Source organism: Berkeleyomyces rouxiae (assembly GCF_048999995.1).
Source record: "Berkeleyomyces rouxiae strain 22BRR77 chromosome Unknown BrBRR77_ptg000003l, whole genome shotgun sequence".
Lineage (NCBI taxonomy): Eukaryota > Fungi > Ascomycota > Sordariomycetes > Microascales > Ceratocystidaceae > Berkeleyomyces > Berkeleyomyces rouxiae.
In genome coordinates this window covers 3,492,899-3,519,948 of record NW_027396493.1, presented here as the reverse complement: position 1 = coordinate 3,519,948, position 27,050 = coordinate 3,492,899, and the positions used below count along the sequence as shown (strand labels likewise).

Sequence of the window (27,050 nt, the reverse complement as noted above, 5' to 3'; positions counted from 1 at the left end):
TGAGCCCCCAAGATATGCCGCTGCCACAAAATCAATCACATCCAAAAGCTAAAAGTAGTACTCGTACACAACAAAAAAGACGCTGAAGACAAAGCAAAGAAACATCGTTGTACATAAGGAAGAGGAAAGAGGTGTCATGGTTACACCAAAGACAAGCCCGTTGTGAGACACTCCAAAACGGCTAACGTTGAATTTATGCTTGGGCAGCCGATAAGACGCTCACTAGCTAAAGGACTGGTAACTATCTTACTTGTCCAAGCCACGGGCCTTGATGAACCGGTTGATCTGCTCTTTGGTCAGCTTGTCGTTGTACTGCTCCTGCATCTCATAGAAGTACACCATTTCTTGTGTACAGTCAACGATGGAGCGGATGTCGACATTACTCTCGGCTAGCCAGACTGTGTATTGCTGTACACGCGTAAAGCGCATGTTCTTCTTGGGCAACGTGTCTGCTGAGCTTCCAGCGCCACCCCCGGCCGAATTGAGACTGGATTGACCGAGATTCTGGGCTTGCGCCTGAGCCTGGACCTGAGCTTTTGCTTGAGCTACATGGGCCTGGGAGCTGGCTTGGGCGTAGGCAATTGCTGACGAGATATGTGCCATGTTTGACATATTGACTTGAGACATCGACAAAGGCTGTTGTTGGCCGGGCCCATGACTGGGCGGACTTGGACGCAGGACCAGCGATAGCATGATGGCCGTGAGAGCAATGATATGCGGGTCGACCAATAGGGGCAAGTCGGTCATGTACGAGTCGTTTATTAGTGACCAGGCCAGTGCCACATCGTCTTGGGTTAGAGTCAAGTCGGCTTGGAGAGCTTGAAGGGTACGGTATGGTTGGTGTACGATCATATGCGAGTTCATTTCTGATATTAAAGCGAACTCACACTCCCCTAAACGGCCTGTGTCTATAGTGACAACATCCTGCCAAAGCGACTTGGCTTCGCTAACGATGAAGCGTATGTGTTGTGGGCATTCTTCGATCTTGCAGGCGAGGTAGACGGCGGCGGCGACAACAAGGTAGGGGTTTGTACGGCGGATTTCGACGCGTGTGTAGTAACGCTTGAGATATACTTGTGCAGTCGAGATAGCTTGTTGGCGGATAGCCAGACGCTTGCTGAGTCGGTTGATCTCTGCAGGAGAGGAGTGTCAGTAAATTGGCGAAAAGGGCGCTATCACGGGGTTACCTGGGGGGCCTTACGGGTATTGAAGTATATATACAAATGGCGTTGTTGTTGAAGAGGGTACATGTGTACTAGATCCTGATTCTGCTCTTCCAATCTCTGGCGCATTGTCGCCAACTGATCTTTGGTGAAGTTCCAGTGGTGCCGGTGCGTCGACTCCCAGTAATTGGCGGACATTGTGAACAACGAAAGGGGCGAACGAGCGAATACGCGGGATTAGAGAATGGATAAAAAGGTAGCCAAATACTGTAGTGCCTTGAGATCTCTGGGCATTTGTTTATGCGGCAGGTGCTTAAGAGAAGAGATTGTCGAGAGTTGGTCAGCGGTGTAAAGATCGTATCAAAGCAGCAAGCAGTCGTGTCGTGGCACCGAGTCGTGGCGTAAGTATTGTGAGGGGGAATCAGGAAACAGATGTGGAGAATGCGGGATATCTAGCACGCCCAAAAGAAGGCAATGGTTCTTTGTTTGATAGGACAAGACCTTCAATGTCGTCACACTACAGCAGGCGGGCTCATGGGGTTCCTTAACCCTCGAGCTGCTAATAATGTTCGGATGGCTGCAAGGCTGATGCTCGATAAGAGATTAGATTAGTTATCCTGGATGTGGCGCTATGACATCAGAGTACGCCACACTATCTGGCTTTCTCAGTGGCTGCGGGTAGTACGTCTAAGATGGCCAATCAGGGGCCGTGGAATCCAAAACTCCACGTTTTACAGCTCTTCTGATGTCGGTTTTCAGCCGGATGTTCGGATGGCCCATAAAAGCGCTGCCCCTTATCAAATAGCCGGCATGCTCATAGGCTCAAGATTAAGAGACTTCTTTCTCGCGCACTACTGGCACAAGGCTAGTTGAGCTTCTGCTTTTCCTAGCTTGGACGACAGCTCGACCCCTCTACCAAGTAAAAGCACCGACCTCTGCATCGCGAACCTCACTCTACGCCACATTTAGACTTTGACGTCTAGCCGCTTCTATTTGTGGAAACTGTTGCATCAGAGCAAGCCCCGATGTCGTCGTGACTGAGAGGCTACATGTTTTGAGCCATACCTTTTTCCTCCTAGAGATATCAGACAACGTTAAGTGTCGCTATCGTCTTTCGCATTTTCTTTTATATTTTCTTTCATAATTTTTCTTCATTCTACTACCTTTCCCTTTTCGCCCATCTCACGATCTCGCAGCTCGTCCACATGCGCGATACAAACAGCTAACCCACCGCACCCCGGTTTCTCGCTTCTGCTCTACCCGTGGCGCATTTCTCTCTCGGCTCCAGTCACCGTCTCACGTTCGCTTCCATATTCACTCGCACCGTCCGCCACCTGTACTTCGCTGTGGAGTTTGGTATATATCGCTTGCTTGTTGTCCGTCTTTACTTGCCGCCATGGCTGTTTCAAACACAGCACAACCTGGCCACTTGTACCAGCTTGACACTAGAACTAAGCAGCTTTGGTCGCGCCTCGATGTACACGGCAAAGGCGAGCTGGATCTTCATGGCTTGCAGCAAGGCCTGCACAGTCTCGGCCATCGTGAGTTCTTCCACGCCCAAGTTCACCCCAACTATCAATTAGCCAATTAGTTGTTTTCCCGAGAATCTACGACTGATTCAAATTTCTTTCACCCATACAGCTATGAAGAATGCCGACAGCATGCTGAAGCAGATGCTCCACAAAGCTGACACCGACCGAGACGGCAAGATACAATTTCACGGTGAGTCTGAATGCCTCCTCAGTTTCAGTATATGCGCTCGACCTGCTAACGGCCGCTTCCCTCTCCAGAGTTCGAAAGCTTCGTGCGCCAGGCCGAGTCGCAACTATGGAGTCTCTTCCAGTCAATAGACATCGATAATGACGGTCGAGTCGACAAGTCGCAGATGGAATGCGCCTTTGAACGAGCTGGAATCACTGCGCCAAAGAACCGACTCGATAACTTCTTCAGGCATGTTGACACGGATAGTGACGGGTATATTACCTATCTTGAGTGGCGGTGAGTCCATCCTTCGCTTCAACTCAGTACTTATAACTGAGTGAACGGGAAGAAAATGCCCAGGGCTGTCTGTTGAGCGTGTTTGCAACTTCGCTTATCCGATAAACCTCGTGAGTAGCCATTGCTAATGCGCACAACAAGGGACTACTTGATATTCATGCCACCTACACTCGACTCGACTTCGCTTCACGCAGTACTCTCATTTTGGTCATCGATTGTGACTATCAATGCGGAAGGAGATTCACTCGTCAGCGACGAAACTCTCCATCATACGTCACAAAAGGACTCATTATTGCACATGCTATTCGGGGCTATAGTTAGAATTGCAGCCCCAGGAGATGCAGAAAAGTTACAAAAGTCACAGGCAATGGCTCAAAAGTCCGATTTTATCCAACGAGCCGACGACCCGAGTAGTACGGCCCCGAATACAACCACCGCCACAGACAGCGCAACTTTTGCCCGGATATCACTGCCTTCCTCTGATGAATCGACACAAAGTCCTACCACATACAAAGCTGGGCGTCGAAAACCAGGGCTTTTACAATCACCAAATAGTCCTGAACCCATCATCGCTCCTGCCGTGCCTCAGAAGCTTGTCACTTCAAGCGATATTGCAATGCCTTCATCAGGTGGCAATGTGGCTCTCACAGAGGAATATCTTGAGCCCTTTCCGCAGGAGATCCTATACCAAACTGAAGAAGAACCTGCCGACTACACAGATAAAGCCATCGTCACTCGAGAAGCACCCATCAAGATATCTGATTTTGTCCCAGACCCGGGATACTTCCTAGCCGGCGCCATTGCCGGCGGAGTCTCGCGGACAGCCACCGCGCCCCTTGATCGACTCAAGGTCTTTTTGTTGGTCAACACCAACGTTACGCAGGGCTCAGAATCAGTCATGGGTGCCTTGAAGGCGGGTAAACCGCTCAAGGCCATTTCCAATTCCATGATCCCCATCCGCTCTGCGGTTTGTGAGATCTGGTCGCAGAACGGAATGCGCAGCTTCTTTGCCGGCAATGGCTTGAACGTGCTCAAAATCATGCCGGAAACTGCAATCAAGGTAAGAATTCTTTTTAGTGATAGTGAATGAGATTTAGGGCAATTCTAACAAATCCGCGATAGTTCGGAACCTATGAAGCGGCTAAGCGGGCTATGGCCAATTTTGAAGGTCACAACGACACCAAGAACATTTCCTCCTGGTCAAAATTTGCATCTGGAGGCTTTGCAGGCATCGTGGCCCAGTTTTGTGTGTATCCACTAGACACGCTCAAATTCCGGTAGGCCCTCTCGCACCTGATTCACTACACCTCGATCCTTAGCTAACAATTGCGTTTTCATGTTCTGAAGTCTTCAGTGTGAAACAGTCAAGGGTGGCCCGAGAGGCAACGAACTGATCATTGCTACAGCGAAGCGCATGTACCAGACGGGAGGTGTTCGGTCGGCCTACCGTGGTGTGACCATGGGCCTTGTCGGCATGTTTCCCTATAGCGCGATTGACATGAGTGTATTTGAACTTCTCAAAAACACGTACAAGTCTTATGTTTCCAAGCAGCAGGGCATACCCGAAGACGATGTGGAGCCGGGAAACATCGTCACCGGGATGATCGGCGCCAGCTCCGGCGCCTTTGGAGCAACAGTCGTGTACCCTCTCAACGTACTGCGCACTCGCCTCCAGACACAGGGCACACACATGCACCGTGCTACGTACACGGGAATCTGGGACGTGGCGCATCGGACGTTCCAGAACGAGGGCGTGCGTGGACTGTACAAGGGCTTGACGCCGAACCTACTCAAGGTGGCGCCGGCACTTAGCATTACATGGGTGGTGTATGAGAACTCGAAACGCTTTTTGCGGTTAGAGTAAGGTACGACGAGGGACACTAGATGGCGAAGAATAAGCAAGAAGGGGTACGGACTTGGATATTGGGATATGGGGGGACGGGGCAACATGGCATTGGCATTTGTTTCGGGGTTGGGTGATTTGTAGAACAGGCTGTACAGTCGTTCTCTTCCTCCTTTTTTTATGTCTTTTTTTTCTTTTGATATATCCTCTTAGTCTCACAAATTACACGTCTGTTGATCAGAAATGAAATGAAAGTCTTTATTTAACCTGTCTACTCGCGAGGGATTCTCGGCATACGACAGGGGACTATTTCTAGTACCAGGAAAAATACATAACAGAAGCAAAAACCAAAACCTAAAACCATGCATACAGAAACCCCACAATCCAAAGTATAATGACAGGAGGTCTCCCACCTGCCCAGCGCAGAGGCTGTCCTTCGTCCGCGTGGTCCAAACAAGACCCAGAGTCCTGGCCTCACCGCCGATGTAGTGATAAAAATATTTGTGCAAAATAAGAAAAAAAAAAGGGGGGTTGGCGGCGTATTCACGCCAGAGGGTTGGCAGCGCGGTTGCGCGAAAAAAGATTGGGCCCCAGATGCTAAGCTGCCCCGGGCAGGGTCGGACCAGGCGGTGGAGGGTCGGGCGGAGGGCGAACTGGGGAGTCCCCTTCCTGCGGGTCCGTTCCCGTTACCGCACGGCGGTGTGCTAGAAGCACCGGAGGACTCTTGGCCGCTTTAGATGCCAGCCAGATGGCTCCACTCTTGGTGGCTATGAGCTTCTGGAAGAAGCCCTTAGCCATCCGTTGAGGGTTGCGGGGGCAGGTCCAGATGTGCTCCGGGGTGGTCTCAGCGTCGCAGAGGGGGCAGGTTAGCACTGCGTTCAAGTGATTGAAACGGCGGTGGTAGTCTGCGTAGTCTCCGTGACCAGAAAGTGCTGTCAGGACAGCGCGGGCGAGCTTGCGCTCAGTGTCGTCAAGAAGGTTTTTCCAGGCCTTCTTAGGAGCCTCGAGAGGTCGGCTCAGGTGAGGTCTGTTGGCACAACCTTCATTCGACCACCAGGTGCGAAACTCGGTGGTGACGCGGGCGCGGAAATGGCTGCGGGCCCAGGAAAGGGACATTCCTACGGGCGTGTAGGCCCTCTCGGCGCCTATCTTGGCTTGTCGGTCCGCGAGCTCGTTGCCCCAGACGTCGGAGTGTCCCGGGACCCAAATCACTTCCACAGCGGGGGCACCATCTGGCCACGGTCTAGGACCTGGGTGGTCAGGGCTTTGGCCAATCCAGTCGGCGCAAATCGTTTGGGCCCTCCGGAGAAGCTCTTCGGAGGTTCCGGGCTTCGCGCCCCATGTCGTGAGGCGGTACACCGCGGCGAGGTTGTCGGAGCAGACCCAGACCTTGCGGCACTGTGGTTTCACCCACGAGTCTACTTTTTCCAGGGCTCTGGCAATGGCCATCACCTCGGCGTCATGAACCTCGGCGTGGAAAGGAATCGGGCAGTTGCCCGTGTCCAGGACTGTCTCGTCCCGAATGATCGCCCACCCAGCGCCGACCCGGCCCTCTCCCAGCTTGGATCCGTCTGTGTATATCCAGAGGTCCGAGGGGGAAGAGGAGCGTACCAAGGCTAGGTGCGCCGCAGCTGCAGCCTTCTTGTCACCCTGTAAATGGGGGCGAGATGATGCAGGCGCGCCCGTGAAGGGGGCCGGGTAGTTTGTGGCCAGGCTGTGCGGGAGCAGCATCTTGAGCCTCCCTATTCTACCCCAGTTTGTGGCTGTCGTTCCGAGCGGGTGGTTTGGCTGCGCGAGAGTGGCCCTAAGTCCGGCCGAACCAAGGCGGCTGTCTAGGACAAAACTCATTGGCGGGAAACCGGACGCTAGGTTGTATATAGCGCATGGGGTTGTGCAATATAGCGGGAGTGCCGCACGCAGACCTCGGCGGACTGTGCGATCCAGGAGTGCCACGGCCTGCTTCAGCCCACGGGGTTGGCTAGTTGTCCCGGCTCCGTGGTTCCACCAGACGGCGGCGGCGTAGGCGAGCTTGTTCACCACACAAGAGCGGACTGCCGTGAGGGCGCCTTTCACCGGGGCCCCCTTCCAGCAACCAGACAGAATCTGAATGCCGCGTATGGTGGGTGCCGTCCTCTGGGCGACGTCGCGGATGTGCGGCACGAAGGACAGGTTGCGTGACCAACGCACGCCGAGCCATCGTAGGGTATCCTTGGGGTCTATGGCATCTAGTGAGCCGCTATCGGGGAGTAGAAGACCCGGGTTTTGGCCGTGGCGCTTGCGCGTCACGTGGAGGAGTTCCGACTTGGCAAGGTCGAGCATCATGCCGTTCCTCACACACCAGTTGTTGACAATGTTGAGGGTGTGGGACAGCACCGAGCAGTTGGCTGCCAGAGACGAGCCTGAGCTGACCAGGCAGCCGTCGTCCGCATAGCCGCGGAGGGAGCACGGGAGGGCCATCCTGAAGAGTGGTGCCATGAAGAGCATGAACAAGATGGGAGAAATTGGCGAGCCTTGGGGTAGGCTCCCTCCTGTGGGCTGAAGGAGATCGTCAACGCCATCGAGCACCAACGAGGCCTTGCGGTCCGAGAGGAACGAGGATACCCATCGGCATGTCTCGGCCGGGCAATCCAGATCGACCAGACGTTGTACCATGCGGTGCGGCTGCACTGCATCAAAAGCTCCCTTGACATCGAACGTCAAGACTGAGGATTCCATCTGGCGGTCCATGTAGTACTCTAGAGACTCAACCAGACTCAGACACATGTCTTCGGCGCTACGCCCAGGCACCGCCCCAGCGTAGTTGTCCCCAATGTGTCCCTTCTCTAGGGCCCAGAGCGAGAGTCGGCGGGCAACAATCCTTTCCAAGCACTTGGCCAGAGTTGGCAGCAGCGAGATGAGCCGGTAGGAGCGCGGCGACGACCGGTCCTTCTTGTTTGGCTTGGCGAGGGCAATCACCTTCGCTTGCTTGAAGGGGGAAGGGTGGAGCCCCCAGGAAAAACTGACCTTGAAAAGATAAGTGATCTGCTTCCCCAGAGCGGGCCAGGCTAGCTTCAGGGCGTTGTTGGAGAGGCTGTCTAGACCGGGCGCGGTGTTCTGAGGCTTCCACAAAGCAGCTTTGACCTCGTGCTTCGTGATCGGCTCGGTCCCGACTGGGGCTTGCGACAAGTCTGGAGGGGGCAAGTCACCCGGGCGAGAGGATGGCATATGCACGCTGCGGAGAAGTGCAATCTTCTCTGTGGTGTCCTGCACCGTGGCTTCTGCACCCTCTACCGGCGCTAGCGCTGGCGATGGTCGAGCGGGCGGTTTAGTTCTCCACTTGACAATCTGGAAAATGTCTCGCGCTTGCGTGGCCTTGGCGACCCTGTTGTCGTAGAAGTTTCCCGCAGCTTTCTTGAGGACCATGCCCAGCCGCTTCTTGGCTTCTCTGCGATCCTTTCTCGCCTCCCGTTCCGCAGTCTCTGAGTCGGCGTTGTTGACACGGTGCTTGGCTGACTGCTGTTCTGCGCTTGCCTCCCTGCAATCTTTGTCCCACCAGGGGAAACTTTTGGCCTTGCCGAGCGACCTGGGTGTCGACGCGTCGAGGGCTCCGAGAATGACTTCCTGAAGAGTCCGTGCGAAGTCATCCACGTGTTGAGTTTTTTCCGCCCGGGACAAAGGTCTCCTGCGTATACCTGCGACTAGGGCGTCCATCAAGGGCACCCCCGCTTTGCAGGCTGCAGTGAACTTCTTCCTGTCCATCTTGTCCATGACGAGTCGCCCAGGAGGGGCTGCAGCCGTCGGCTGGTCGGCAAGTGGCAGAGTAATTGTCATTGGGAAATGGTCGCTCCCGCAGGTGTACTCGTCTCTGAGCTCGGCGGTCGCGCCTAGCGCGAACAAAGGCGCCGAGAAGATCGCCAGGTCAATGACGCTGCCTGACTCGTGGGTGGGTTCTCCATCAGCGTTACCGAGCAGCAGTGCCCTCTCTTCCATCCATGACAGCAGGAGCTCTGCATCCAGATCGTCCGAGGCGCTAAGGGGGTTCCAAGCACTGTGGTGTAGGTTGAAATCCCCAGTAATCACCGAGCGTGGTCCCGGCTGCATCCTTGTGAGAAGGTGAAGCGCTTCGCCCGTGCGGGAAGAACCTGCCCCCGCGTTGTAGAGGTTGACGATGGTGTATGAGTGTCCTCCGTGTACCACCTCAACCATGACCATGTCTGGGTGCTCCTCCCTCATGTACGCCTTCTGGAAGCGAAGACCGCGCCTATTTGTCGATACGTATGTGGCAACTCGGGGTTTCGAGCGCCAGTTACCCTCCGGGACAATTGCCTGATAGGAGGGGTGTCTGGGAAACGTTCTGTTCCCCGGATCTGCGCCTGACGGGGCCTCTTGGAGGCAGACCACGTTCACCTGGTCTTCATGCGCCTTCTGTAGCAACGCCTGTGCACAGGTCCAGGACCTCTGTACATTCGCCGAAATTATGTTCAGTACTGTAGAGTTAGGGTTTCCTAACATTTACAGAACTTCCTCGACGTTGTCGTCTACCTGCATTGAGTCCTGTGTTTCAGAGGATTCGCTGGAGGTGGGCAGGGAGGAGGGCTGGCTGGGCGACGAGGAGACGGAGGATGGGGGAGCCTGGGGGCTTGAAGGGCTCTTGTCCTGTGTCGACGGCTGGGGCTGGGTGGTGGTGTTGTCGGCCACGAGTGGCGCTTGGGCGGGCTTAGGGGACGGTACCTTGTCTCCCTGGGCGGCGGCTGCCGGGGTCGAGGACGACGTCACGGTGTCGGCCGGGCATTTGCGGTCAAAGTGGCGGGCCCGGCAGCGTGTGCAGAACGGGAAACGCTCCAGGGTGTTGTCAGGGGAGACCATGTGCAGCTCTCCGAGTGTCGCTACGCGACGGGGAACCGCAGACGGGGCCACAAGGCCTTCGTGGAAGGCGATGTGGGCGCGGAAGGTGGGCACGCCCGCCTTGCCAACGTACTTCGACAGCGTGGCGCTGGCGGAGACGACTCCAAAGGCCTGTTCGATATCCTGACGGACATCGTCTAGGGTGACCCGGTGGAGCATCACGGCGCCAGGGGTCTTGGGGTCCTCGACCGTGATCGAGGTTGGCAGTCCGTGTACGATGTACTTGGACCAAGCGTCCCTCTTGTGGACCTTCTCCGCAGTCAGGTTGGCGCGGATGCGCTCAGCGTGGCTGAGGAATTTGCCGACGTCACGGACGGCTGTCAGGGCAAAGCCCGTCTTGGTGGCGGTGGCGGTGCCTGCGCCCTCGCCGCGGGGGATGCCCGCGTTGGCCTTCGTTACGATGTAAGCCGGCGAGAGCTTCCGGAGGGGGGAATCGGTGGGCACAACCACGAAGAGGCGGTTGTCGGCGGGGGTGGCCTTTTCAGGGACCACGCTGGCTTTGCCCTGTCTGGGCTTGGGGGCTCCGGCCGAGGGAGCCGCGGGCTGGGCAGCCTTGGACGCTTTTTTGCCCTTGCGGGCGACGGTGCTCCAGGATTCCTTATCCAAGGACTCGGTGGGCGCTGCGGGAGCGGCAGCAGGGGGGTCGCGGGCTGATGGTGCCTCTGACGGGGTCGATGGGCGGGCGGGGCGCTCGCGTTGCGGCGCCGGGGAGGGGGTCGTGTCGCGAGGGGCACGGTTGGGGGGAGGCTGGGGCGCGCCTGTCATGGCGTGCTGGAGGGTGTCTAGAAGACCCTGTTGCAGGAAGTCTAGAAGTTTGCGCGTCGACTCGTGCGCGCTGGCCTGCGGGGCCATTGCGGCCAGGCAGTTGTCGGCCATGGCCGAGAAAGTGTTCAGCATCCTATCACGGGTTGCTGCTTCCGCGTCTTTCTGGTTGCGGAGGGCGTCGGCTAGAGCCTTTACGGGGCCGACGGGGAGCGAGATGGGAGCGTAGTGAGCCTCTTGGGGGAGGGGCGCGTCTTCGCTCCTGACGCGTTTTGCGCCTGTCGCGACGCGCGCGACGGAAGAGGGGAGCCCCTGAGGGGCCTGGCCGGCGAGGTTCGGCGAGAACGACGCGGAGGAGGGGACAGTGGTGGGCACGGGGGAGGGGTCGCTGGCGGGCGAGGTGGCCTGCGCATACGTCAATGACGGAGGCGCGGACGCGGGCGCGGCGGGCGCGGGCGCGTGGACGGACGCGATCATCTTAGGGATGACAGGACCTGCCGGGGGCGAAAATAAAGTAAAGTAGTTTGCAATAATGGTAGCTGTTAGCTTGGTCGAAATGTCGAAGGTGCCCTCTGAAAATGGAGGAAAATGTTGGTGAATGAAAATGTATATCGTTTGATTGATTGATTCTTTATTTACCTGTCTACTCGCGAGGTATTCTCGGCATACGACAGGGGACTACAAGTAGTACCAGAAATTACATACAGAAACAGAAACCTAAAATCCAAACCATGCATACAGAAACCCCCCGCACAAAGTGTAATGACTAAAGTGTGTCCACCCGCCCAGCCCAGAGGCTGTCCTTTGCTTGTGTGGCCCCAAACCTGGCCCAGAATCCTGGCCTCGCCGCTGATGCAGACCAAACATAAAAACAAAAACAAAGGAAACAACAAAGGGAAGTACAAACAAAGAGAGAAACAAGTAGGAAAAAGGAGGTGATGGCAGCGCAAACGCGCTAATGGGGAGACCCCAAGGGTACGCCGTCTCTAGGTGGCAGAGGGGGCGCGGGAGGGGCCGCGTCTTGCGCCTGCGTGTCCGGCCTCATGCGGCGGTGAGCCAGCAGGGCCGTGGGGGCTTTGGCTGCTTTGGCGGCCAGCCAGCAGGCTCCGCGCTTGGTACCGATCAACTTCTGAAAGAAGCTGCTGGACACCCGCTGTGGGTTGTGGTGGCAAACCCAGATGTGCTCCGGGCTCGTGTCGGCTCCGCAGAGGGGACAGGAGAGCACGGCGTCCTCGTGCTCGAAACGGCGGTGATAGGCCGCAAAGTCGCCGTGTCCTGACAAAGCTGTCAGCACCGCGCGGGCGAGGTTGCGATCGGTCTCGTCAAGGAGACTTGTCCAAGCCTTCTTCGGGGCCTGCACCGGGCGGCGCAGGTGAGGTCTGGAGTTGCGACCCTCTGCCTCCCACCAGGCGCGAAATGCGGTAGTGACCCGGGCGCGGAATTCACTGCGTGCCCAGGAGAGTGACATGCCAGTCCTTGTGGTGATTATGTCTGCACCCCACCTGGCTTGTCTGTCGGCGAGCTCGTTGCCCACGACATCGGAGTGGCCTGGAACCCAGATCGCTTCCACCTCAATGGCTCCATCTGGCCACGGTCTTGGCCTCGGATGGTTGGCGTCGGGACGTAGCCAGTCCGCGCAAATTGTTTGGGCTCTCCGAAGGTGTTCCTCGGAGGTTCCGGGCTTGACGTCCCGGGACGTGAGTCTACTCACCGCTGCCATGTTGTCTGAACAGATCCAGACTTTGCGGCACCGCGGTTTGTCCCGCAGGTCGACGGCGGTTATGGCCTCGGCAATGGCCAGCACTTCGGCGTCGTGCACCTCGGCGCGGAAAGGGACCGGGCGGTTTCCCGAGAGCAGGACTTGTCCCCCCTGGATAATTACCCAGCCGGCGCCAACCCTGTTCGGACTCAGCTTCGAGCCGTCTGTGTATAGCCACAGGTCTGAGGGGGGGAGGAGCGGACCAGAGCGAGGTGTGCTGCAGCGGCAGCCTCTTTGTCACCCCGGATCGGGGCCCGGGTCGAAGGTAGCTTGCCCTTGCACGGCGGCGGGAAGCTCGTGGACAGCTCGTATGGAAGCATACTCCTGAGCTCACCCAGTATGCCCCACATTGGCCTTATGGAGCCGAGGGGGTGGTTTGGCGGGGCCAGCGCGACTCTGAGAGCAGCCGACCCAAGGAGGTTGTCCAGCGCATAGCGCATGGGAGGGAAGCCCGATGCGAGGTTGTATATTGCACAGGGTGTGGTGCAATATAGCGGCAGGGCGGCGCGGAGGCCTCTGCGGACGGTGCGGTCGAGGAGCCTTGAGGCCCCCAGTAACCCGCGGCTCAGCGGAGCGTTGGGCGGGGTTGGGCGCCACCATGTGGCCGCAGCGTAAGACAGCTTGGCAACCACGCATGCGCGGACCGCCGTGAGGGCGCCCTTGATCGGGGCGCCTTTCCAGCACCCGGACAGAATCTGGATGCCGCGAATGGCCGGTGCCGTCCTCTGTGCCACGTCTCGGATGTGTGGCACGAAGGAGAGGTTTCGTGACCAGCGCACGCCAAGCCAGCGCAAGGTCTCGCGAGGGCTAACCGCCTCCAGCGTAGAGCCGTCGGGGAGTCGCAGGCTTGGGTTTTGTCCATGACGCTTGCGCGTCACGTGAAGTAGTTCGGACTTCGTCAGGTCAAGCGCCATGCCGTTGTCCGTGCACCAGCTGTCAACGAGCTCCAGAGAGCGGGAGAGAACCGAGCAGTTGCCTTCGAGGGACGAGTCTGAGTTGACTAGGCAACCGTCGTCAGCGTACCCACGGAGAGTGCAGGGGAGTGGCATCTTGAACAGCGGCGACATGAACAGCATGAACAAGATTGGGGAGATGGGCGAGCCCTGTGGGAGGCTGCCACCTGTTGGCTGGAGAGCGTCAGAGACGCCGTCTAAGGTTAGGGAAGCCCGCCTGCCCGCCAGGAACGAGGACACCCATCGACATGTTCCAGCCGGGCACCCCAGGTCCTCCAGTCGTTTGACCATGCGGTTCGGATGCACGGCGTCGAAGGCCCCCTTGATATCAAAGGTGAGGACCGAAGACTCACCCCTGAGGTCGGCTGTGCGCTCGAGAGAGTGCGCCAGGCGTAGGCACATGTCCTCGGCGCTGCGCCCCGGAACCGCACCGGCGTAGTTGTCTTGGATGTGACCTGCCTCCAGCGCCCAGCACGAGAGACGGCGGGCGACTATCCTTTCCAGGCACTTGGCCAGGGTCGGGAGCAGCGAGATCAGCCGGTAGGCCCGTGGCGACGAGCGATCCTTCTTGTTGGGCTTTGGCAGGGCGATCACCTTGGCCTCTTTGAAGGAGGCAGGGTGGTGGCCCCAGAAGAAGCTTGCGTTGAACAAATGGGTGACCTGCCGCTTGAGGGAGGGCCAGGCCAGTTTCAGGACGTTGTTCGAGAGGCCGTCCGGGCCGGGGGCAGTGTTGCGCGGCCTCCAAAGAGCAGCTTCCACCTCGTCTCTGGTGATTCGGGCGCGTGTCGGCGGGGCTTCCGTCCTGGAGCCCCGGGTCCTCGGTTCCACCTGCAGGGCGGGGGATTCGATGTCCCCTGGCCGGGCGGAAGGCATGTGCACGCTGCGAAGGAGAGCGATCTTTTCCGTGGTGTCTTGCACCGTGGCCTCCGCTCCGTCCGCCGGCGATAGTGCTGGGGAGTGGCGGTGCGGAGCTTTCGTCCTCCATTTCACGATACGGAAGAGGTCTCGGGTATCAGTGACCTTCGCCAGCAGGTCGGCGTAGAAAGCCCGAGCCGCGCTCCTGAGTGCGCGCCTGAGGCGCTTCTTGGCTTCGCGGCGTTCGGTCCTGGCCTCTTGTGCTGCGGCCTGTGTCGTTGCCTTTTCCACCCTGTTCCGCGCTGCGCTTTGCTCCGCACGCGCGACGCTGCACTCCTTGTTCCACCATGGGAAGCTCTTGGCCTTGCCCAGAGACTTGGGCGTTGATGCGACCAGGGCGTCCAGGATCACATCCTGTAGCAGTCTCGCGAAGTCGTCAATGTGCTTTTTTAATGTATATCGTTGCCCCTTCTCGGAGACGATCAGCTTCTGAATGAATCTTTCTTGGAAAGGTCTAGCGACATGGGCGCAGGTCCATGCGTGGGTTGTAGGAGGGAAGGTTGACCGCCAATGTAGTGATGGCAAAAAAAAAAAAAAAGACTGAACCGAGGCGGACTTGAACCGCCGACCTTTTGTGTCCATCCATTCGTGAATGAGTGTTAGACAAACGTGATAACCAACTACACCATCGGTCCTGTTGTTGTTGTTGTTGTTGTTGTTGTTGTTCTATTTATACTCTTCCTAAACTATGGCGCTTGGATTTTAACAGGTCACGGCCAAGGCCAAGAGAACTACCAACGCCCTTCGCGCACTTGCTGGAGTGTACCATGGCACCCCGGTGAAGAGCCTGCTACATGTGGTGAGGAGCTGCGTGCTCCCGCAACTGACATATGCGTCATCCACGTGGTCTCCCTTCATGCATAAAACCAGAGGGACTCAGAGATTGGAACTGGCACTGAGAGCTGCCCTTAGAGCTGCCCTGCCAGTCTATTGCACGACGCCCATCAAGCTACTGCACATCTTTTCCGCGGTGCCGACCATGGAGATGCTGCTCAGAGACTATGAGAGGGCTGCTGCCATCCGCGCGTCTACGGTAGACAACTACCACCCTTTGTACATCACAGAGCTAGGTGGTCACATAGACGAGTACAAGAAGATGCTTCCGAATCCTATACACGAGTCCGAGAAACTTCTTCCAGAAGAGAAGGGCCCACCGGAGCCCCTGCCCCCGCAGCTGGACAAAGAGGAGGCTGCTGAGCAGCACCAAAGAGAAGTCGCCGAGTCAAACCCAAACACTGTATGGGCCTACTCAGATGGCTCGCGCGACGAGAACGGCAGAACAGGAGCAGGCTGGGCGATCTTCTGCGGAGGCACCAAGCTTTGCGAAGGGTTTGGGTCCTGTGGTACCCTGCGAGAAGTTGCGGATGCCGAGGCTGTCGCTGCCGTCAACGCGGTCCGAGCAGCTGTCGAAAATGCTCCTCCGGAGGCGGGTAGCCTGTACCTGTGCCTCGATAACCTGGGCGTAGCGCAACGCATCGCCTGCAGATCCAAAAAGAATGGCACATCCCAAGGAGAGGTTGATGAGATCCGCCGGTTGCTTCACGACTGGAAGGGAGGCACCGAGCACTTGTCACTGGATGCAGCGGTTGGCGCTGTTAGATGGGTCCCGGGCCACACCAACGTCCCTGGAAACGAGCTCGTCGACGGGCTGGCAAAGAGAGGATGTGAGAGCGAGGTCCTGCTTGTCAGGCCTGGAGGCATGTCCCTTGCGTCAGCACGCAGATGGAAGAAGTTGCAGCTGAACGCCGAGTTCAAGGCGTGGACCGAGAGTTGCGAGCCTAGAAGCCACATTGGGGCTCGCTTCGAGTCGACAAACGCCTACAAGGTTGACTGGCTTAAGGGCCAACACAGATCCACCATCGCTCGCATCCTGACTGCCCGAGCGGGCCATGGCGACTTCGCGGAGTATCATGACCGGTTCGACCACACAGAGGCCGAGAAGAACTGCCCGCTTTGCCAGCAGCCAAAGGAACCCTTCCACCCTTGGTCCTGTGTGAGCAACAAGCGACGACTGCGGAAGAACTTTGTCAAAAAGCTACTCCGCAAAAACAGCTCATGCAAGTATCTTGCAAAGAGATTGGAGGTGAAATGGCGCCATTACAGAGCGCACGCACCGAGAGAGGCGACCCCATCAACGGGCGCAACAATTTCAGAGGATGAACGAGCGAGGGGGAGCGGGGGGAGGTGATGAGAGTGGTTTTGTTTTTTGCTGTGTTTCTGCGTGTTTTGTGTTCTTTCATTTTCTTTGCTATTCCCTTTTTTTTTTTTTTTTTTTTTTTTTTTTTACTTGTTTTCTTTTGCTCATAGCGGAGTGTGGACCACTGGTTCTTCGGGGCTTGGGGATGGTGCGCCATCCCGAACACACAGAAACGATGGGCGTGTCGAGCGGAGGACTTTAAACTTCCGTCCGGTAACCAATCCGGCGTCGTGTGATCTTAGTGATTTTGGTAGACGATAAATATAGTCAAGTCAAGTCAAGTGAGTCCGGAGCAGTTGCGCTCTACAAAGACACGGGTCCGAGTTTTCTGGCATCGGTTTACCTTCATCCACCTCCCGTATCTATTCTGGGTCCGGCTATACCCTCACGGGTCCCATAGGACTCCATCTGTAGATACCCCCTGTACGTCGATCCGAATCAGACAAAAGAAAAGAAAAACACTCAAACAAACAAAAGGAAAGAGAAAACGGCACTCATCAGATTTAGTCCTTTGTCCCCTTGATGAGGGCCACCGCCAGAGTTCTTCTGCCAGTTATGCTTCTCAGCAGCTTCTGGACAAAGGGTGCGCTCCAGGGGCGTGGCTTCTTCCTGCAGGTCCACTGGTGGGATATATCCTTGTCTCTTCCACACGCATCGCATGTGATGACGGCGTCTTCGTGCTGGAGGCGTTCGTGGTAGTCCCTGAAGTCTCCGTGTCCAGACATGGCTGCCAGCACTGCGCCCTGTATGTGCCTTGGTCCTCCTGGGAGTGCGCTTTGCCTTGGTTTCGGGAAAGTGAGCTTGGCACGGAAGGCATTGTCCTTGATGGCTGTCTGCTCCTTGAACCATTTCTCATGCCTGGCGTGAGTGTCCTCTCTGATCCATCTTTTGGCTCTGGCCAGGGACATATGTCTTTCCCAGGTCTCCACTGCTGCCTCTTTTGCTAGCCTGTCTGCTTGGTCGTTGCCGTGTATGTCCGTGTGGCCCGGGACCCAGATGCAGCACACTTGTAGGCCTGGATGCGTTCCTTTGACCGTTTGGATCCAATTCTTTGCCAGGTCTACTTCGTATTGTGACGTGCCTGTCTTGGTTGCCTTGTTGTTCAGACGCCGAACTGCTGCTTGATTGTCTGAGCAAATCCAGATTGTTTGGTTTCTCTCGATTTGCTGGGTGGGGAGACGTTGAAGACCCAGACTTATGGCCTTTATTTCTGCGTCTGCGACCTCCGCCCATTTTCCGCATGTAAAGTTCCCTCTTGTCAGGCATGTACTGTCCTTTTCTGCATACCATCCTGCGCCTGACCATCCGTCCATGAGTTTGGAGCCGTCTGTGTATAGCCAGATGTCTCTTGTATGCTGGGCTTCCTTGAATGCTTGGTGCCACTCCGCTGCTTCCTGTTTGCTGACCCCCCAAGGAGGGGCGCTCTGGGGTGGCTGGTCTGCTGGGGTGGTCTTGTCCACGATTGGGCCGTATCTGGGCAGAGGTTTCGGCAAGAGCCTGAGCATATCTTTCGTCCTGGGCATGTTCCTTGTAGCCGTTGAAGGGTGTCCTGGGTCTAGCGTATACCAGCGGATAGCCTCCTTTCTCACTGATGCGTCCAAAATTATCTCGACCGGGGGAAGGCCTGCAGTCATGTGGAGCAGCGCGGTGGGTGTTGTCCTGTAAACGGGGAGCGCCGCTAGGAGGGCGTTGCGTATGGGTTTTCCGAGAGTTTCCGTTTTGCCTTTGTTTCCGTGTTCGCCGGGTTTCCACCAGGTTGCGCTTGCGTACGTCATTGCCGGGACGATGGCCGTTTTGAGTACCAGTGTCAGTTCCTTGACCGGAGCACCATGTTTGCATCCGCTCAGTATTCGCATACTGTGCGTGACTCGCGTGATCTTCCTGGCGACTTCTTCCACTTGTGTCTTGAAGGATAGTGTCCTGTCAAAGTGTACTCCGAGCCATTTCAGGCTGCCTGTCTTGGGAGTGGCTCTGATTGTAGGAATTCCATCGATGTGAAGGTCCGGGTTCTTTTCCTTGCGTTTTCTGGTGATGTGTAGAAGGCCGGTTTTGTTGTGGTCCAGTTGTAGGCCGTTCGCTATACACCATCGCATGGTAAACTCCATCGCCGTCTTTAGATCCTTGACACACGCCTTTACCGTCTTACATTCCACCTTCCACAGTCCGTCATCCATGTAGCCTTTCAGCTGTGTTTTCCAGGTGCTGTATAGCGGCGCCATGAATAGCATATACAGGATGGGCGAGATAGGCGAGCCTTGCGGCAGGCTTCCGCTTGTTGGTCCAGGGGGTTCCGAGTTTCCGTCCAGATGTATTTGTGCGGTTCTCCCTTCCAGAAAAGATTGAACCCACTTTCAGACGTGTTTTGGCCAAGCTTGACTCAGTAGCCTTTCGATCATCCTGTTGGGGAGAATTCCGTCGAATGCACCCTGTATGTCGAAAGTGAGGATTGACGTCACGAGTCCCTTTTATAGGCTTTCCAGGATTTCGTTGGCCAGGGCGAGTGTGAGGTCCGAGGCTGACTGTTTAGGGAGAGCACATGCGTAGTTGTCCGTGAAAAACCTTCGATCCATAGCCTCCTCCGTCAGCCTTTTGGCGATGATCCTCTCCAAAGCTTTGGCTAGGGTCGGCAGGAGGGATATAAGTCTATACGATTTGGCCTTTGTCCAGTCTCTCTTTCCTGATTTCGGGAGGGCAATGAGCTTCGCTGCTTTGAAGGGCTTTGGGTGGTGTCCGGCCTTCAGACATTCATTGAACAGGCGGGTGATGTGGGTGCTCAGAACCGACCAGCACATTGCCAGCAGTTTGTTTTGGATTCCATCTTTGCCTGGCGCAGTGTTCTGTGGTTTCCGGATTGCCTGTTCTGCTTCTGCTTCCGTGATGGGCTGCCATTTTCTGCCTTGTCCTTGGTCAATGTGAGGTCTTGGGAGGTCCGTCATGCCGTTACCTGACAGGTGTTGTGCTCTAAGCACTTTTACTTTTTCCTCTGGGATGCTCTTTAGGGTGCCATCCTCAGCTCTCAGGGCTGGTGTGAGTGCCCTTTGTGGGCTCATCAGCCACTTGGCGGCTCTGTGCACCTCCGGCAGTCCTTTGAGGGTCGCAGTGAGCTTCTTGTGGAAATCGCCGCTTGCCTTCTTGATGGATTCCTGTAGTTCCTGTTTGGCCTCCTGATTTACCCTCTTTGCCTCCGTGATTTCCTATGATTGGTGATAGTGGGAGGTAAAGATTTGGACTAGAAAGTTTTTTTTTTTTTTTCTATCTTGTCTGGATTTTTTCACCCGCTCAACGACTCGGGTTTTTCCATGCCACGCTGGTTGTGATGGTCGACCTTGTGTCTGGCCACGTTTCTCAGTCGAACGAATGTCGGTGGGGATGGTTAACTCTTTGTGGGGGTTAGGGTTTATCTGGGGAAAATGTTTTTTTATTTCTTTTCTTTTTTTCTTTTGTACTTGTGTTTCTTGCTGCTCATTGCGGAGTGTGGACCACTGGTTCTTCGGGGCTTGGGGATGGTGCGCCATCCCGAACACACAGAAACTATGCGGCGTGTCGAGCGGAGGACTTTAAATTTCCGTCCGGTAACCAATCCGGCGTCGTTTGATCTTAGTGATTTTGGTAGACGTTAAATATAGTCAAGTCAAGTCATATCTTGTCTGGACGTCTACAAAAACCCAACAACAACAACAACGACTTTTCTCTCTCAACAACCTCAAAAAACGATATAAGACGCCTCTTTTCGTTCAGAAAGACCGAAGAAGTATTATAAGAATGACGGAGTCGAGCAGCACTGCAAGCGCGCAGGCGTAGCCATCACGTCCAGAGGCGCCGCCCAAGAACAACATGGCGGACATCCTGGCCAACTGGCACGCGAAGAAGATCCAGGAAGCTACCGCGCTGGCCGAAATCGCGGGTGAAATCGCGGCCAAAATGGACGAAGGGGCTACTAAAGCCTTCAAAGACGCCTCGATCAAGAATGGGGCCGAGAAGAGAAAGAAGTTGGAGAAGGCGCTGGCAGACACCCTGAAGTGGTGGTGCGAGTCAGGCGGAGAAGTGGACACCGCGTCTGCGGGTCTAGCCCCTTCATACGCGACGACTAACAACGCCCGCGGCAACAGCACAGCGCCAGCCGCAAAGGAGACCTCGAACAAGTCGGGAAAGGATACGCCCACCAATACCGGGACTACGAAGGCGTCCCCCAACGAGGGACGGGAAAATGCCACGGGACCGATGAGCGGTCCGAAGACGAACAACTCGACATGGTCGCAAGTTGCCAAGAAGGGAGCAAAAGAACCGGCGCCTCAGCCAGAGCCCAAGACCAAGAAGCGCACGAGCGCGGAAAAGAAGGTATTCGTGGAGCTACCGGAAGGATCCCAGTTTAGGGAACTTAGCACGAGCGCCATTACTAGACGCCTCAACGAGGGGGTCCCCAAGGGGAAGGGAGTGTTGGAGGCGGGCTTCAGCAAGAAGGGACTGATACTTGTCGCTGAAGGAAAAGCGAAAGACCTGATGGATCGCGCAGAGCACATCAAGAAGGCTTTAGACGCAGTTACAGTCGAAGAACCCTGCACGTGGCAATTCGTGCGCGTATACCGGGTTGAGCGAACCATCCGGGAGCTCGGAAGCGACGGGAAAATTGCCGCCCGCGCCGTGACTGAAGAAGACATCCGAACGGCGGCCATGGAAGCCTTTGGATGTGCACCCCTGGCCCTATCGTGGTGGATCCAGGAGGGCATGCACGAGGGAAAAGTGTCGATTGCGATGGATCCCAAAAAGATGAAGGGAAGACCCAACCACGTGGCGTTCATGGGAACGACACGACCGGTCTCGTACCCATCCAGACGTCCCCGGGCCCGCGGCCACTCCCAGGAAACCACCGCGGAGGAGCCAACCGGGCGCAACACCGGCGATGAAGCCTCAAGAAAGAGAAGAAGGGTCGTCTCCCCCCACGGTATACGAGACAATGGTGACCATGAAATGGACGTCACAGAGCCCCCCGCCAATGACGACAACGCGACGAAGACCGCCCCCGCAAAAGACGCAGAGAAGCCCGGGGCCCCCCAAGCCAAGAACAAGGATGATGTCGCCACTTCCCCGGCCGACGCGATGGAGACCCGGGAAGAAGAACTATGATGGAGGGCCCTACAGAGCCAACAAGGAAGCAGAGTGTCAGAATAGCGCAGGTTAACGTGCAGAAGGCAGCGCCATCACACGCAACCGCATTGCAACAGGCACATACTCTGGGAGCAGATATCATTGCCATCCAGGAACCCTAGGTGGGCAAAGATAAAAAAGCTAATAAAACACAGACGCACCATCAATACGACCTGGTGGCACCAATGACGACATGGGACCCAAGACCAAGGGCCTTATTGTACGTGAGGAAGGGACTACGATTTGAGTGCAGGCCACTTGGAGAGGAGCACCCTGACATCACGACAGTGACGATTCGATCTGGAAATACGACAATCCAGATAATAAACATATACAACGCAGGCAGAGGGTCTGTGAGAACGAACGAGGCGGTCCTACGACTTTTAGAGACTCGCATATCCAGCCCCAGTCTGACAGTCGGAGACTTCAACCTCCACCATCGGGCATGGGACGAGAAATGCGAGAGGACGTCTCCCGAAGCGGAAAAACTTTTGGAGTGAGTAGAGGAGCATGAGGCAGTCGTACTCAACGCCCGGTTAGGCCCAACCCACGACAGGGGACACACCATTGATTTGACCATTGCGACCAGAGGACTCTTGGCGCAACGGACGGTGAGGACGGAAATCATTCCAGACTTATCACCTAGCGACCATGAAGGCCTCATGACGACCATAGAGGGAGCACCAGCAGACAGCGACGCCACGGAAAAGCGACGAGACCTGAAGAAGTTGGATGAGGAGCGATTCGCTAAGGAATGCAAGCGACTCAAAGACGACCTGGAGGGACTGACAGCCGACGACCCCGAGACGATTGAAGGGGGCCCGCAGGGCTATGCTGACAAGCTTGCTGAAGCCCTCACTGTGGGACTACAACGAGCAGTGGAGGTCTGTGCCCCGGAGGTACGGCCGAACAAACGAGGAGTGCCCTGGTGGGATGACAGGTGCAAGGAAGCCGCGAAAGTACACCGGAGAGCCAGACGAAGGTGGAAACAAGCCATGAGAAGCGGCGGAGCTAGGCCCGAGATCGCAGAGCAGAGGAACCTGGCAAAGAAGAAGTTGTGCAAAGAGGTTCGCAGAGCGAAGAAAAACTACTACGCGAAGGAGATCAGAGAGATCAACGACACGAGGAAGATTTTCGAAGCAGCCAACTGGGCCCATAAACAGGTCAAGCAACGCACCCCTCCTCTCAAGAAGCCCAACGGGGAGACGCTGTCAGACACCAGGGACAAGTGCGAACTCCTCTTGGACGTGCATGCATTGACAAGACGAGAAGATGACGAAGCACTGGGCCCACTAGACGAAGACGGGAGAAGGGTCTGGGACCCCCCAACCGAGGCAGAAGTGTTGCGGGCTATCAAAAAGCCAGCAAACACAGCCCCGGGAATGGATGGACTCCGAAACGATCTGTGGAAAAAGGCCTGGCCGCACCTGAAAGAAGCCATTGTCCGCCTCTACCAAGTGGCCCTGACCCACGGAGTACACCCTGACATTTTCAAGAAGACTCGTATGTGTCCGGTCCCCAAGCCAGGGAGAGACCGTCGAGAGCCAAGGACATACAGACTCATCTCGCTACTACCGACCCTGGGCAAAGGCCTGGAGCGACTGGTGGCAAGGCGGCTGGCCTATGAAGCCGTGGAAAGAGACGTCATTCCCAAGAGGTACGCTTGTGCGATTCCAAAGCGCGCGTGCTCAGATCTGTTGCTCAGTCTGGTAGACGAGATCGAACGGGGCTGGGAAATGAAGAACGCAGTGTCGATAGCTACATTCGATGTCAAAGGAGCTTTCGATACTGTCACGCCGAACCGCATGGTCAACCGACTCCAGGAGGAAGGGTGGCCAATGGCACTGTGCAAATGGACAAGGTCGTTCCTACAAGGACGAAGCGCAGCGCTAGCGATGGACGGTCATGTCACGGACACGAGACAGCTGGGAGGCTCACTACCCCAAGGGTCACCGGTCTCCCCGATTCTCTACATGCTGTTCATGGCCCCTCTATACAGCTCTCTACCGGGAGCTAGGGGTTACGCAGACGACGGATGTGTCTTGTGGGCTTCGCCAGATTTGAAGACCAATGCACAGGGGTTGGCTCTCCTTTTGGAACGGGCTGATAACTGGTGCAGAGGAAATGGCCTACAGTTGGACCAGGGAAAGACGGGGATCCTGCACCTCACCAAGAAAAAGCAGGCAGGGAACCCTCCCGTGAAGTTACCGGACGGGAACGTTATTGAGGCTACGCCACAGGGCAGCACTCTCCGCTGGCTCGGACTAGAGCTGGACAGGAAGCTAGCGTTCACTCAGCACCGCGACAAGACGATCAGGAAGATTGAGACCACAGCCAGCGGGCTGAGACTCCTCGCAGGATGCCACAAGGGGGCTCCCCCGGGCCTTTTACTACATGTAGTGAGAGCCTGTGCAGTCTCCAAACTGACGTACGCTGCGGCCGCCTGGTGGCCGATGCACAAGGAACGGAAGATCGCCACGACAGCCAAGCTATTTGATATAGCCCTCAGGAAAGCGATCCGAGCAGCCTTGCCAATGTACAGAACGACGCCAATCGGACTGTTACACCGCGCAGCGATGATTCCGCCGGCAGAGATCCTCCTCGATAGCAACGCTAGAAGAGAGGCAACCCGGCTGCACAACCTCGACGACGCTCACCTGTGTAAGGACTGGGACATTGGCAACAGAATTCAGACTCTCTCTAGGCTCCTGCCCAAGACGATACCTAGCCCTGGCGGGGTGAGACCTGCAAAGGAGAGACCAGACGACCCCATCGAGATAAAGGGCGACAAAGATGAGGAGGTAGCCAGACATCTAGAAGACCTGCGCATGGCGTGGCCTGATACGGTGTGGGCATACTCAGACGGGGCGAAAGTCAAAGACGGCGGCGCAGGGGCCGGGTGGACCCTGGTGGTAGACAATACGACCTGCGCCGAAGGTAGCAAACCATTGGGCACCTGGCAAGAAGTGGCTGACGCTGAGGCAATCGCAGCCCTACACGCCATGCAAGCGGCCCACGAGCTACCGCAAGAGACGACCGGCGACCTTTACCTATGTCTTGATAACAGGGGCATTGTGAACCGTCTGAATGCAGAAGAGGGCGACCTGGGGACATCCCAAACAGTCATCGACGAGACGAGACGACTCCTGGCAAGCTGGAAGCTGAGACAGGGCGGGCTCTTTGCGCCAAAGGCAAGAGTTAGATGGGTACCGGGCCACAAGAACATTCCCGGCAATGAAAGAGCCGACCGGTTAGCCAGAGGGGTTGCTGGGACTGAAGTTGGCGGACTCGAGATGTCGCTCTCCAGGGCAAAACGTTGGTGCCGGGAGCAAGCCGCCACAGAGTTCAAGACGTGGTGGGGGGGCGCAGAACGGGCCTTCCCATATAGACAAGCCAGAGCCCGTCAAACCCTGGAAGTTCAAGGACTACAGAGAACACGACCGACTCGATATTGGCACATTGATGGCAGCAATTTCTGGACACGGCGACTTTTCCACGTACCACCAGAGGTTCAAGCACACCGGGGCCGCTCACGATTGTCCGAGATGTGGACAGGAGAAGACCCCATGGCACCCGTGGACGTGTGACTCGATCCCACAGAGGCTACGGCTGACGGAGAGACTCGTTAAAAAGCTTCTCCCTATAGTCAAAGGATGCAAGCAGCTCCTCAAGAAGTTGAAGAGGGTGAGAGAGGAATGACCAGCTGCGATGGCGTTTGGCGTGGTGTGATTTTGTATTTCTGTTTTGTCTTTGGGTGCTTTCTTTCGTGCATTACTTGCTTCTTTTTCTTGTTCTGTTTTCTGATTCTTTTTTTTTTTTCATTATCACAGTCTTCATGTATCCCCCCTGATGTATCCCGCGCCAGGAGGTGCTTATCACCACAGGGAAATCCCGAGTCGGCATCTACAGTTTCTTCGGAGCTGGGAGACTACGGTCACCAAGGCAGTCCGAATCGGAGGATCCCGGCAGCCGGTTATGCCGCTGCCAGGTTGCCAGGACCTGCCTGGTCATCTTATGAGTGTTTGACGAACACTCCGAATGATGTAAAATAGATGAAATGAAACGAAAAAAAATAAAAGTTTGATCTTAGTGATTCCGGTAGACGTTGAATATAGTCAAGTCAAGTTTTCAATCTTTTCTCCTGCAAACCTCAAGCACACAAGCTTGGAAGGTTGATATTTTCTCAGAGTGAGACTTTGTATAGAAGACAGAAAGGGTATGAGCCTTGAATTTGTGCTCGTGGCTTGGAAACAACATTTGATTGTGTTATAGTTGGTAGTCGTTGTTGTTGTTGTTGTTGTTGTTTATTTTTGTTAGAATGGTATCACCGCCGTATACCTGAGACTATGTGCCGCCATGTTGAAACCGGACTACTGACTCTCGAAACCCCCGAGGTCGGACTCCTGGACGCCTGAACTTGTGAACCCGTGCACCGGTTTCACGATCTAGACGACGTTTCGTGGGTAATGGGAAAGGTGTATAAAGAGCAGGTGCTCCCTCTCCGTTGTGATGGAAAATCTAGGAAAATATGAGATGATCTTCTTCTTGTTCAGTATCAATTCAATCAATTCTTCTTTCTTCTCTTCCATACGACTGAGTATATTAATTTTTACGCCGTGTGCCAGGGTTCACTGGTCGAATGGGCGTCACAGGCGGCTAGTCCACCTGTGAAAAGAGTATAACTATGAAAAGAGCAGGTCTGCACCTGAACGAAGAGAACAAACAGCTGGAACACGGAGGCTCGCAGCCTCCAGAGCGACCCTAACGTCACCCCAAAGGTCCCAGTAAAACAAATAACGAAATACAAAAAACTAGACAAAGGAAAAAAAAGTAGAAAATGGCTCGGTCTTTCTGCCGGCCTATGCTTGGTTGATGAGGCGTTGCCGCCCGGGGCCCCTCTGTGCCAGTTTGTCGACTCTCTCGGCCAACGTCTTTGCCCCTCGTGCCGTCTTCAATAGACGCTCTACCCATGACCTGCTGTATCTTTTCTGTAGGCCTTTGCATGTCCAAACGTGTGGGCCGTCTTTCTCGGCCCCGCATCTCTCGCACCCCAACGGCGTGTCGTGCTCGAAGCGGACGTGGTACTTGTCTAAGTCTCCGTGCCTCGACCTAGCCGCGAGGACTCTGCCGACGCTGACTCGGTTGTTCTTTCCGGCCGTAGCCTTCCATGCCACCGGTGCTTCCAGATTTCGCCCGGTGCTTTTCCACCATCGATCTGTCGCTGCTTGGAACTCCCGCTTGCGCCATCGTTTCAGTGCAGCCAAAGTCCACAATGAGTTGGGCTGGGCTGTTTCCTCTGTAGTGGCCTCTTTCGCCAGCTGGTCCGCTCGCTCGTTTCCCGGGATGCTTCTGTGGCCCGGAACCCACCTAACTTCCCAGCTTCGGCCTGGGTGTCCGTCTTTCCACTTCCGTATAAGGTTCCTTGTTTCGT

At 56.0% G+C, this 27,050-nt stretch overlaps 8 protein-coding genes across 8 annotated transcripts; 4 read left to right on the top strand and 4 right to left on the bottom strand.

Moving 5' to 3' along the window:
* Window positions 1-246: 246 nt before the first annotated feature.
* Window positions 247-1,361, bottom strand: BROUX77_004146 (uncharacterized protein; the record flags this gene model as incomplete). Its single annotated transcript, XM_073748876.1, has 2 exons — window positions 247-1,133; window positions 1,202-1,361. The coding sequence occupies 2 exons, from the start codon at window positions 1,359-1,361 to the stop codon at window positions 247-249; spliced, it is 1,047 nt and encodes a 348-aa protein (XP_073606571.1).
* A 1,198-nt stretch (window positions 1,362-2,559) lies between these two features.
* BROUX77_004145 (uncharacterized protein) lies at window positions 2,560-5,025 on the top strand (the record flags this gene model as incomplete). Its single annotated transcript, XM_073748875.1, has 6 exons — window positions 2,560-2,704; window positions 2,805-2,885; window positions 2,954-3,161; window positions 3,303-4,221; window positions 4,284-4,438; window positions 4,509-5,025. 6 exons carry the CDS (start codon window positions 2,560-2,562, stop codon window positions 5,023-5,025), a joined length of 2,025 nt encoding a protein of 674 aa, XP_073606570.1.
* Window positions 5,026-5,601: 576 nt separating this feature from the next.
* On the bottom strand, window positions 5,602-9,084 carry BROUX77_004144 (uncharacterized protein; the record flags this gene model as incomplete). The annotated part of the gene is made up of 1 exon (XM_073748874.1): window positions 5,602-9,084. One exon carries the CDS (start codon window positions 9,082-9,084, stop codon window positions 5,602-5,604), a length of 3,483 nt encoding a protein of 1,160 aa, XP_073606569.1.
* Window positions 9,085-9,495: 411 nt separating this feature from the next.
* Window positions 9,496-11,127, bottom strand: BROUX77_004143 (uncharacterized protein; the record flags this gene model as incomplete). The annotated part of the gene is made up of 1 exon (XM_073748873.1): window positions 9,496-11,127. One exon carries the CDS (start codon window positions 11,125-11,127, stop codon window positions 9,496-9,498), a length of 1,632 nt encoding a protein of 543 aa, XP_073606568.1.
* Window positions 11,128-11,605: 478 nt separating this feature from the next.
* Window positions 11,606-14,863, bottom strand: BROUX77_004142 (uncharacterized protein; the record flags this gene model as incomplete). Its single annotated transcript, XM_073748872.1, has 3 exons — window positions 11,606-12,591; window positions 12,651-14,731; window positions 14,847-14,863. 3 exons carry the CDS (start codon window positions 14,861-14,863, stop codon window positions 11,606-11,608), a joined length of 3,084 nt encoding a protein of 1,027 aa, XP_073606567.1.
* Window positions 14,864-15,133: 270 nt separating this feature from the next.
* Window positions 15,134-16,874, top strand: BROUX77_004141 (uncharacterized protein; the record flags this gene model as incomplete). Its single annotated transcript, XM_073748871.1, has 3 exons — window positions 15,134-16,338; window positions 16,585-16,622; window positions 16,717-16,874. The coding sequence occupies 3 exons, from the start codon at window positions 15,134-15,136 to the stop codon at window positions 16,872-16,874; spliced, it is 1,401 nt and encodes a 466-aa protein (XP_073606566.1).
* A 3,434-nt stretch (window positions 16,875-20,308) lies between these two features.
* BROUX77_004140 (uncharacterized protein) lies at window positions 20,309-21,598 on the top strand (the record flags this gene model as incomplete). Its single annotated transcript, XM_073748870.1, has 1 exon — window positions 20,309-21,598. One exon carries the CDS (start codon window positions 20,309-20,311, stop codon window positions 21,596-21,598), a length of 1,290 nt encoding a protein of 429 aa, XP_073606565.1.
* A 2,849-nt stretch (window positions 21,599-24,447) lies between these two features.
* BROUX77_004139 (uncharacterized protein) lies at window positions 24,448-25,206 on the top strand (the record flags this gene model as incomplete). Its single annotated transcript, XM_073748869.1, has 1 exon — window positions 24,448-25,206. One exon carries the CDS (start codon window positions 24,448-24,450, stop codon window positions 25,204-25,206), a length of 759 nt encoding a protein of 252 aa, XP_073606564.1.
* Window positions 25,207-27,050: the final 1,844 nt, after the last annotated feature.